The following is a 12,189-nucleotide window of genomic DNA, read 5'->3' as shown; positions in this document are numbered from 1 at the left end:
GCAAAAATGCATCTTGCTAATCTAAATAGCAACCTAATCCAGTGGGTGTGAGTGCATTACTTGTACATTAGTGCTAATGAACTGCTGACCAGCCTCAGCAAATACCTGGGAGTATTTGGCATTAGGCAGGGCCTGCCCACGGTGCTGCTGTGAAATACACTGGGGCAAAACAAAAAGCATTTAGATAAGTGTCAGGTTGCAGAAGTGCTGATGTTGTTGCAGTTTTCTATTTCCCAAGTGTTGAATTTTGAAACACCAACTCACGGGAGAATTTAGGAATTATTTTTCTGCTTTGTCACTTAAAGTCATGACCAAGCTAAATACCACGATGGGGAGAGATAAGGGTGTGGAAATGAAACCATGTTCACAGTTGCCTTTTAATGACTGGGCAGAATGGTTTGAATACTCTGTCATTAGGAGAAGAAAAACCCAACCCCCAAAAACCAAGGGAAATAATCAAATTCATTAGTATAAACCTAGTATATTTTTACTGGCCTATGCCTAGTAAGATAAATGTAGTAATCTTCTGGAGCTGGACCTTGATCTGTTAAACAAGCATCAACTCTTTAATTCTGGAATCTTTTTTTTTTTCTTCCAGTTCTGGGAGGCCCTGATAAACTGTACTTACTATGCTTTCCCTGCAAAGACCACAACAAAAGCCAGTGTATGCACATTGGTGTTAACACCAGAGCTGGCAAAAGAAACCCAGCTGCAAAATGACAGACTCAATTCAATTAGGTTCCTAGGAAACTGAATCACCCCACAGATTGGTAATGAGATATAAAATCTTTCACCTTTAGGTCACCTGTTCATTCTAACTAACATTTACATTGATGACAATCTTTACTTTCTCATTGCTGCTTCCTGACCTATGCCAGTGATATTACTTCCCTTCTCCTCTCTTTGCTGAGGGATAATACCAGTTCTGGTTGTTTTCTCTCAGTCTTAAAGTCTGGCTGTCAAGCAAGCAGGGCTAACAGAGTAGAAGAAGCATTTAAAGGTGATCACTGTATAACTCTGGCCTCATTCTGTTACCCAACAGTTAGATTTACGCAAATCACAAATCCTCTCCTCTTGTTAACACCTGGGGAAGACAAGCTGGCTGCTGAGAGGGAATACCTTGCTGCCCTACGGGTGTTTTGCCTTCTGGCAGCATTAAGTCGTGCAAAGCTAAGAGTGAGGAGGCTGTGCTGTATCTACCCTGAATTTAAACAAAGGGATGCTGATTTGCAGAGCTGTCATTCTTGTCATGTGTCACAACTGTTAAATTTATACATGTTTTTAAGAGGAAAAATAAATACAGTCCATTTCCAGTTACCAAACAGATATACTGTGTGCTAGTTCCCAGCTGGCATATGTTGGCATAACTCTATTGAAATGTGACTGCAGTTTCAAACTGCCTGAAAATATCTTGGATGCGTATCCGAGGAATATGATGTTGTACATTTTCATCAGCTAAAGCAATATACATCAATCATCCTTTGTTACTACTAGAAATGAAGAGGGTATTATAATCCAAGAAATTTCTCTCATAGATTTTAGAGAGTGCTTTTCTATGTTAATCACACCATTTCTCCAGGGCATACTTTTCGAGCCATCTCCTGAAATAATGAACATTCTTGTACTGAGTACTAAAAATACTGCACTTTAGGATATATAACCAAGCTGATGCCTCTGGCTTGCTGGCTTCCTGAGCAGCGAGGGAAGCAAGATCACACTTGGGTCTTCCTCTGAGAGTTTTTTCTGTGTTCATACAAAACCTTCTGCCCTGAGCTTAGTGCCAACCTGAGACTACCCTGGGCAAACATCTGGGACTGGCATTCTCTTAGACTGATCCCCAAATACTTCTTGGGGATACAGCCTTTATGGCTGAGTGCTCTAAACAGAGTGCCTGCCCCCATATGCTCAACACAGATGAACTCCATAGCCCCTTAGGGAATAGTCCTACAGCAGAAACACTTCCTGCAGCACAAAGAACGAGAAGATGAGCCCCCAAAGAATTGGAAATATCCACATGTGAGTGCAGTGTGGATGAAGACACCATAAATCAGATGTGACTTTGCAAGAGTTCACAGTTTGACCGAGTTAAATGGGATCATCGTGTTGATCACTGGGGTCTTTGCTGTAAACATATTGACAAGCAAATTGGTCAGGGAAGGCAGGTAAACTTCTACAGTCTGTTCTCTTGGTAACACAAAAATAGTATTTCTGGTGATTGGGAAAACTGTTTCTCAGCACTTTTGCATTCCAAGACTGTTCCATCTGGACAGCTGTTCTCTGCTGAGCTTCCCAGTGGATGTGTTTGCTCCATTTTGTGTTTTTGTTAGTCTGTTGTTTGGTCTCAGAGGAAGAGAAATTTACTTAGGTGAGTAATTTTTCCTTTGTGACAAGCAGTATGATGCACAAATATGACCATTCCAAGACAGAAACTTGTTCTGTTTTTCTTAAGTGCTTCACTCTGATGTTCATTTTTCCTTAAAGGCCTCCTGAGATGGGTATGTTGAGGCATCAACATATGTTGGTACAGGTGATGTATTGTATTCTCTTGTCTGATAATTACCTGTGATTCAGAGCTCGGTGTGTTTAGCTTGGTGGTTAACTCTTCAGAGATGTGTGACAACCTGCTAAACGTAATGTGCAGAGGTGGGAGCTCCCATGGTGTGTGTGAGGCAAGGAGTGGAGCCAGCAGGTCTGGAGTTGCTGCACCAGTACATGAGTAGGTCCTTGTGCTGTGCTAGGTATGGCTACAGTAAATCCACTTCAAGTGCCCAGGGCCACATATAAACTATAGGAATAATTAATAATAATCCTTCCTGCTTTTACTTCTAAACTAGAATTTGGGGTGGTTCCACCAAATACCTGCAGACAGAAACTTCAGGCACTTAACTCATATTAAGTACTTGACCTTGCATGGGGATTACTGGCTCCAGCTGGAGCTCTCACTAGCTCATTCCTGAGTGGCTCTGGGCTCAACAAAGGCTCCCTTGGTGGAAGTCATGCTCTTCAGGCATGATGCATGCTCAGGAGAATGATATAATGATTACATAAGGTTGTTTACTAATTTCTGGCATAATCACACAAATGGTGTAATACATTGCTGTGTTTGTTTAAATCTTTTGTGGTGTTTCTTTTACTTGCTAATCAGGAAACAATAGGAATGATGTGATATCGTACCACTGAGATTTCTTATCAGCTGAATTAAAGAGTACGTGTAGTTTTAGGGTTGGAACTACAAAAAAGGCAAGCAAGGGCTTACAGGTAAACCTGAAGAAAACCCCATGAGGCAGCAATGGGCACACAATAGATTTTTCATACCATTGTAGGTACATGCTCTCATTGCATGTATTCCTTAGAGGGGTTGACTTTTATCTGTTTGGGAGAAAACAGCCTGAATTCTGGTCTTGCATGAGTATAGACCAGAAGTACAAAAGCATAGGAACCACCAGGTGCTGTTCAGTGGAAGGCTGAATTCACCACTGCATGGTTTGGTGGATGGAGCACCCATGGCTTCCCCATGGGAAGTGCTTTAAAAGAGCAGTCCTGGTATGATGATCCCAGTGTGCCTCCCTTGGAGAGCCCTCTGGATCCCAGCTGGCTTCAGCAGCTGGGCCTGGGGCATCCTGCTCTCCTTGCAGGCAGCCTGTGCTTGGCCCACGTTCAGGCTCCTGTGTGCCCTCGTGGCAGAGCATTTGGGGTCAGCTTGAGGAAAGAGCTGGGAAGGTTTTATCCGCTTGATATCCCCACAGTGACAGATGGGATCATTCGCAGGTGCGTGAGAAGTCAAGTCTATCCACAGGCATGCAAACGTGTCTGCAGGGCATGTGCAAGGCTGCTTTTGGGAATGCCAGCTGTGCTACCCTACAGCAGAGTTATTTGTGCATCACCTGGCTGTGGGTGATCCAAGGTGATGTCCACAACAAGCGAAAAGGATCAGAAACGCACAGACTTTCTTCTTTGTGCCAAGTCTTATTTTTCAGTTGATGGGATTGTGATGCAGTAAATACAGTCAGTATGAGATGCAAGAGAGAACTTCTGAGCATGGTTCTCTGAGTATATCTACCTGCCTTAATTTAGGCTAGATTCTGATTTCTGTTATCATTCTACTACTTTCTGTGAATTTCTAATAAATTCATTAACTTTCCCCTAGTCCTGTATCACAAACAATAAATATCTTAAAATACTAGCTGAAACTTTCAGATACACATAGCAACAAGAACATTTAGAAAGAGAACTGGTAGTTATTACTGGTAAGCTGTGGCTTGGCTTTAGTAGAAACCTCAGGCCAGGAATTACCAAACCCTACAAAACTGGAAATATTAATTCCCTCCCTGGTAACTTTACAGGCTGAATTCCCTGTTCTGTACAGGCAGTGGAACTGTGATTATTACAGCAGAATCTTTGACCTTAAAAACTTAAGGAAAGTGCTGAGGGCATTTCCCTCTTGTTAAGGATAATGGGAGTTGAAAGCTTTTAGAACTCTTCGGGATTAGGTCCAAAATTTGTACATCACAGTAGCAGCACAGATGTGCCAACAAGCAGGGCTTGCTGAGGAGTGCAATTAATCTGAAACAAACTCTTTCCCTCCCCCTGCCCAGCCTCAGGTAATTCATTGGCTCTGCACATTCAGCTCCCAGCCCAGTTCAAAAGACTATGGAAACATGGGTGTATTGCTACAGACAGTTGTAGCAGATTTTTTTTTTTTCTTCCTTTGAGAAGCGACCCAAACATATTGGTGATATTTCTGTTTGGAGAGTTTAGACTTTTTGGCACAGAAAATTTGTTTCTGGAACACAGCCTACTAGAAACACAAAGTTATTAGCTGTTGGGTTATTACAAAGTTAATGATGAAAGACAGTAACTGTTAAGTAGGATATTAAAATAAGTATTTAAATATTTTACTTTTTTTCTTTCAGTGATGCTGAAAGCAGCCTGACATTTCTAGTCAATCAAAAGGAAAACAAATAACCTCAGCTATGGAGAAAAAAAGACAGCTACAGAAAAGGGAATTTGGGAAAAGACTTTCTCTGGACAGCAGTCTTGTGGTAAGAATGAATATTTACTGCATTTACTGAATGTATCTTGTCATAAAAATTTAGTTTTTAAGAGGCAATACTCACAATTATGTAGATTTTAGAGATGTTTATATCTTCATCACAATATCACAACATTTTGTGATTATTCAGATCCTCCAGCAAAAAAGTACTGGAGGAATTTGGAGGAGTTTTACAACATCCTAGTAGAAACTTGTCGTCATTATATAGAAACACATCCCTGAATTCACTGAATTTACGTGAAGGAGGAATCCAGACTATTAGAACAGATTGTTATTAAAATACTTCTCAGTTTCTGTGGGATCATCCTGTGTTGCTTCACCCTTAGTATATGAGGGCTGTAAGTAGCTGAGGTCCTCAGAAATATTTATCAGGATATCAGCAAAAATGTGTTCACCATGGTGAATGTATAAACTACTCTAATATCTACTGAAAAAGAAGCATAAATGCCACATGCTGTCAAACAATTGCTTTTGCTGTACCTAGGGTTTAAATTCATTGGAGGTTGTATTCTATCTAGGTTTATTTTTAGTTAATGTTTTCAAAGGATGACTGAGACAAACAAGGAGTTTTTAGAGTTATATTATAGATACCTGACTAGAAAATGCTCATAGATGTGGAAGAGTTGTGTACAAGGATAAAAGTGTCAGGTATTTAGCATGACAATCTGCAAATACTGGAACAGACAAAGCTGGGAGATCCAAGGAAAGCTGTGCCACCTCTCTGACACTCATAGAGGTGTAGTGACTGTGGGACCCCAAAGTCCTTTTGCCTGCAACGCCACACCTGTGCTAATCCCATTACCCAAATTTTACACATTACTACAACTATGTAGTTTCCTTCATCTTATGCTAAAATTGTGGTCTGGGCTTTTTTTCCCCCTAAGGTAAAAAGCTCACTGACATGCTAATAGCAGTGAGCATGGACTCAGCCAATTTCAGTCTATCCACTGATGCTCTTCAATCACCTGCTGTGTTCTTTATTGGGGTCAGCAGAGTAGTCCCACCTTCCCAGGTTTCCACCCCTTTAAGGACTCTGCTCTTCTCCCTCAGGCCTTAGATGTGCCTTATAAGGCACATCTCAGGTAATGTCAGTTGGCCAGTGAAGAAATGTGCAGAGAATGTTAAAAAGGTCTGTCCTTTTCTTGGCACCATTTCTTCTGCTGATGAATTACATCCCTTTGTTTTGAAAAAATATAATTGGAGAGAAATAAAAGTAGTGAAGAAGAGTGAATTCTCTCCCAGACTCTGAGCTGCTGAGGACTCCAAGGAAGAGCTGTTTTAGCTGCTCCTGTTCAGGCCATGCAGCTCAGGGCTCTGATACTGAGACGTGACTGTTTTCAGGTTGTTCAGCCTGTAACAAAACCTGCTCTCTCGGCTTGCACGCACACAGCAGGTCAGGTCGTGCTCCCAACACTTTAAAACTCTTTCTAGCTTGTGGGCAGAGAAGGAGGGTTTGGTATGAGCTCACAACTTTATGTAATACACCCAAAGACAGACAAAATCTGAAAGGTTTTGTAGGCTCAGAAGTGTTTAGTCCCAGGACATAAAGCTCTGTTTTTAGTTCTATGCATACACAGCCCCAAAATAGATTCCATCCTAAATCCTGCAGCTAAAATGTACTGCTGTGATCCAAACAATCGACCACAGACTGTCAATATTTATCTGAAGATAAGAATACTGGTAGAAACTGGGTACTGAAAGCTAAGGGAAATGCTAGCAGTTGTGAATTTTGCATAAAGACATTGCTTAGTATGGCAAATCAGTACTGTTTTCCCCCTAAATGTCCCCACTGATGTAATGCACTACATTTAGTCTTTACTAAATGTATTAAGATAGGAGCTTTCATTCCTCTGAGGTGACTGATGTGCTGTGTGGATGGAAAAAAGGAACCAGGTATTTCTGGCTTCCAGTCTACCTAGCTGAATTTTGGATTTGATTTCTACCCAAGGCAGGGCACTTGTCTAATTCTTACCCTTCCCTATGAGTAAGGGGACAGCAGAGAGAGACATTTGCTAATGACAAAGGAAATGCTGTGTGTGTGACACCATCCAAAGGGCTTTGTGTTATGATCAGTGCTATGTGCATATTGAAGCACAGATAAGACTTAATTGGAGGAGAAACAGAAACTGTGGCTTTATGGGATGGTGATACTCTCTACCTGCTCTTCAGCAAGGGGTAAGTAGGGTGGGAGACTGATTTCAGCTGTGTGCAGTCTTCAAGCACTGGCTTGAGGTCAGTGAATTAGTGCCAACATGTGGCAGCTGCAGTTCCGTGGCTGATTAACCCATACTGCTGTGAAAGTGTTGAAGGAAATGTGTTGAGGGAAAGAAATATTGCAATACTTCAAAATTTTGTATGTATAAATCCATCATGCTGTCATCACCCAGTTGTAAAGCAATATCTTCTGCCACAGGTGGCATTTACAGGTTGTGTCACCTGTCGAGTTTCAGTGCACACATTCATTTTCTGTACTGGGGTGTTACAGGTCTGTATCTCTGAAATTTTCCATTGAGTTGAATATGTGTAACTAGATCTGGGAGTGCCATCCATGCATTTAATTAGAAACTTTCGAGTACTTTTTTATCTCCTCCCAGCTATTATTTCATAACAAATTGGGAGAGACATTCTGAGATTGAAGTGCCCTCAGCAGCCTGGTAGTAAGTTACATGGATGCTTTGTGACTCCATTCAACTGAACCAGGAAAGGCAAAGCCCTTTTCTCTTGTTGTCCCAAATTCCTGTTCTAGCATACTTCCTCTTAATTGTTGCCCTCCTACATGTCTATCTTCTTTACCCTTGTATCATCAAATTCTCTTTGAGCATCATGCTTTGGTCCAGTCCCCTGCTTGTCTGAGTTCTTGGGTCCCTCTTGTCCTCTCTTCCCAAAGGTTTCGTGTTTAACCTCTCAGGCATTCAGGCTTGGACACTCTGCTTGGGAAATCTGGCCTTGATTCTCGTAAATCCAGCTTCTCCTTGTTTGGTGGAGAGTTTAAGCATTATCATATCTCAGAAAGAATTCTGATTTCTGGGTGTTTAAAGAAAATATGTTTCTACTTTTGCACTCTGGACCCTGAGATACAAATAGGCGTTTCTGATAACATTCCTTACCCTGCCTGGCTCTGCTGTTTTTCCCATCTGCATCAGATTGTAATCTTCTGGAATGTTTTTTTCCATGATTTAATCTACAAGTACTGCATAGTGATGTTAAAAAAAGCCAAAAAAGTTCTTCTTCCTTCCTCATCTCTTAGACTCTGAATATAGAAGCTATGAAGGTATTTGAGTGAGAAAGAGATGCTTCTGAAGAAAAGACATGACTTCTCTCTCCTTAGAATATGGATCTGGGCCTCCAAAATACAACCATGAATTTCATCAGTGTTTTGTATTCAGGCCTGTCCCATCAAACAATGAGTTTCAGGCTTCAGAAAAGAAAGATCCATGTTAGGGGCATCCTTCAAACAGGGAGAAATTCTGTAGCTATTAAAACACTCTTCTTTACACCACAGGCACAGTAATGACTTTTAGATCACTCAGATAAAGAAGAGTTCAATTTTATTTCCTGTACTACTCTACCCCTCTCAGGTCATGTTTTGAGGAAATAAGCTTTACAATTAGGGCAAATGAATGTTTTAAAGCTAAATATATATATATAGGTGCACAAATATATTCATAAAATGTTTTTCATAGGGCATAATTTTTTAGTGAGTGATGATTAATGCTTTACTGGAAGGTCATAGTTTGAAACCATGGAGTTTAACAAGCTCCAGAATCCTACCACTATTAAGAAAAGCCAGAGGAATTGCTACTACTGCTGCCAAGGTCAAAGGGATATCTTGCTGTTAGCTTCAATTAAATTAGATTTCTATCAGCTTTTGGTCATTTTATCACAGGTGATGTTCCAGAAATTTCCAGTATAGCCAATGGCTGTTACTGCTTTGTGTGTTTCCAATATTGGCAACATGCTGAAGGTTTGTTATACACCCACTCATTTACATTTGCAGGCAAAGCAGGTAAGCCTGCAGTGACATTGATGTTTTAGAACTTTGTATTCAGGTGAAACAGTTAGAAAATATTAACTTCATAACAATTCTCACAGATGAGAATCCTATGAGATCAGTTATAGAAAATAATATCTTTGTAATTTCTGCCTGGCATTTAAAAACCAAAACACACCACCCAAGGAGGATATACCTTTTACAGTTTCAATATAGTTTTATACTACCTTGTTGTCTCATCTGCTGTACAAGTGATGCTACTGTATTTTGAGTTTATAAAGTTTTCTTCTGCAAAGTGATTCCAAACAAAGTGTCACAACTCTGAAAATCAGATTGGTTAGATAGGAGAACTAAAGATTGAATCTTTTTGGTTTTAAATAACAGATCTGCATTTGTAATGTTTTTATGACATTAGAAGGATATTTTATTCTATATGTGCTTATAAGATGATAAGATAGACAACAATTGAAGAACAAGGTGGACCTCTGTGTCCTTCTGGTTTGCTGTGCAGGAAGTCAGGACCAAAGTAATTGCTGTTATTGCCAGAGTACTTCTGTTTAGCATGAAAACAAACTGCAAAATTCATAATATTGAAGAAGTGCATTTATTTGGAATATGTTGCTTAGCTGTCACATAACACCCATGTCAGATTGTTTTCTGTTAAAAGAGAAACAGTTCTTTCTGAAGAACACTTTGCTTTTGTGTGTCTTAAATCCTTTAGGTTTGGTTAAATAGAACAGCTTTACAAAGTGTAAGAGTGTGAATATTTCATGGGTTTGATTTTTTTCATGAATAAGTTTTTTTCCTGTGGAATCTTGCATTTAAGCATACCTAGCTGAAAAATAACTAGTGAAAGAAACTAGATAAAAACAGGAAGGAAAGGGATTTCTCTGTGTCCTTTATTCATTTCAGGTTAGAGTATATAATATGAAAATTCGTAGTAAAATAAAAAATGTACTTTGATAAATTTAGGTACCTATTTTTTAATATGGGTAAAAATGAAGATATATGCGAAGATTTCTTTGTTAATATTTGCAATTTATTATTTGGTATGTGAGAGAGGTAGCTTAGGCAATGATATTTAAAAGCCTCATGAAAGGATTGATTGTATTTCAGGTTTTCCTTACAAAAGTTCTTAAATAAAAAAGAAAAATGGAAAAACCCCAAAACATAAATAGACCCAAAGCCGAGCTTTTAAGTAATTTGTGTGGGACGAGGGGAGTGTTAGAACATATCACTGCCACCAGGGCCACGTTGGCTACTCTATTCACTGGGGTGTTCTTTGAAAATAATAAAAGCCCTATCCTTTGCCTGATCCAAACTGTCCAGTTGCCTCCCAGGCCCTTTTGATCAGGAAAAAGTCAATGTTTCAAGCTGTGCTCTTTATTTATGTGGATAATTCCCAGGCTGACTACACACGTGGTTCCCCCTTACAGCTGTGGTGGCATTTAGCTGGGGAGGTTTGAGAACAGAATATCTTTTTGAAGCAGCCCGCATTTATCAAAGCGAAAGTTTTTGTTTTATTTAAAATGAGGCTTTTTGCTTCTGAAAGCAAGTCGTGGTGAAGTGCTTCGCTGGTGGCTGGTGAACTGTGCCCTGCTGCTTTCATTCTGGTCACACGCTCCTGTGGGGCTCTGTAGGATGGGCTTTAATGGCACCACTTTGTTGTAATAAGGGTAGAGTGTAATGTAATGAATTGCTCCGGGGCGTGGGAGGAATACCTTCATCTGCCTGCAGCTGGATTGGTGACATGGGCTAAAAACAGAGTTCAGCTGGAGACTGCTGAGAAGTGTGCGTGTGTTATCTGGGGCTGGGAGCCAGGAATTCAGGGGTTCAGTCTGACATCTGTCACCTCTAATCAATTCCTAACTCAGTTTAATACATTTCTAATTCCGTTTTCTCGTTAACAAAACTCTGATTCAGTTTTCTTGTCAATAAATTGGGTGTTATAGTAATTTCTTACCTCATAAGTATTCCAGGAATAGTCTGTTATTAGTGTGAGTCTGGGGCTTGCTTTGATATCTTCAGATGAAAGGTGTCAGAGAACATGACGTTGTAGCAGAGCTGTGAAAAGTGCTGCAGCAGCAAGGCAGGAGGGGAACCCTTCATGTCTGGGAATTAAACTCTGGGAATAGCCCTGACTATTTTTTTTGCTAGTTGACTGTGACATTCCCAGTGTGTCTGACATCCCTGTGCAGCAAAACATAATCCAGCATTTCAAAGTGAAAGATGGCATTAAAAATATTGCCTTTGTCAGATGTCAGCTAATGTTCTAACTTTTGTAGCCTGAATATTTTTTCCACCTAAAAGCTGCTGCCAAATTCCTTTGGAGTCTGCAAGTGGTTTTAGCCCTCTCAAAACTTGGATTTTGATTTGTGTGCTAATTTATAATTCAGAATTTTGTTCAGCTGGGTACACTGTCATGGAGAAGTCCATGGCAAGGGTTTAATCTGGCCCTGCAGAAGTACAGTTTAGCATTGGAAGATGCACCCAGAATGTGAGCCTCAAACAAATAGGTTTTGGTGTTTTTCAGAGGCAAGATAAAGCATCCCTAAAATACAGTGCATTCAGGGGGAGAGTAAGTCAAAAACAGTTTAATAAAGGTGACAAGTGTGGAATTTTGAAGTAGAAGACACAATACAGGGAAGAACAGCAGTGAAGCACAGGTTGCATTGCTAACTGCAGAGGGGAAGGTTTGCACATTCATGAGGAAAACCATAAGATATGGAATTGACATAAGGGCTCAGTAAACAATTCTGAGACAAATTTATTCATAGCATCATAGAATGGTTTGGGTTGGAAGGGATCATAAAGATCATCTTGTTCTAAACCCTCTGCATCTTCCTCATGGCAAGGTTAGTGTCACACAATTCTGCAAATCCATCAGTTAGGACATCTATTCCACAGACTGGGAGGATGAAGTGCTATCAACTGTCTGCATAATAGACAGTCCTGGAATCTGACTGGAACTTGGTAGAAAAAGAAAATCCCAGTGAGGGTCTGAGTGTGTAAAAGCTGTCTAAACAGAAGGAGAGATTCTGTGGTGAGCACCCAGGGCCTTTAACACCTGGACTTTTAGAAAACGAAGCGATCTATAAATGTAGTCCCAAGAGCACAGACTACTCTGCATTTGCATTTTTAATAA

The 12,189-nt window shown here is 40.3% G+C and overlaps 1 protein-coding gene across 3 annotated transcripts in view; it reads left to right on the top strand.

Moving 5' to 3' along the window:
* The window catches only part of NCKAP5 (NCK associated protein 5), a 417,071-nt gene that overhangs the window by 81,539 nt on the left and 323,343 nt on the right, over positions 1-12,189 (top strand). For 2 of the 3 annotated variants that reach the window (XM_083865018.1, XM_083865017.1), the window contains exon 2: positions 4,914-5,042. In XM_083865018.1, the coding sequence (XP_083721144.1) occupies positions 4,974-5,042 (69 nt within the window). In that variant the 5' untranslated portion in view covers positions 4,914-4,973. Of the gene's footprint in view, positions 1-4,675; positions 5,043-12,189 lie in introns of those variants that run through there. The other variant, XM_083865019.1, reaches the window with a different exon arrangement.

Source organism: Zosterops lateralis, assembly GCF_965231275.1.
Source record: "Zosterops lateralis genome assembly, chromosome: 7".
Classification (NCBI taxonomy): domain Eukaryota; kingdom Metazoa; phylum Chordata; class Aves; order Passeriformes; family Zosteropidae; genus Zosterops; species Zosterops lateralis.
The sequence above is the reverse complement of the archived record's forward strand: the minus strand, read 5'-3'. Positions and strand labels throughout refer to the sequence as shown.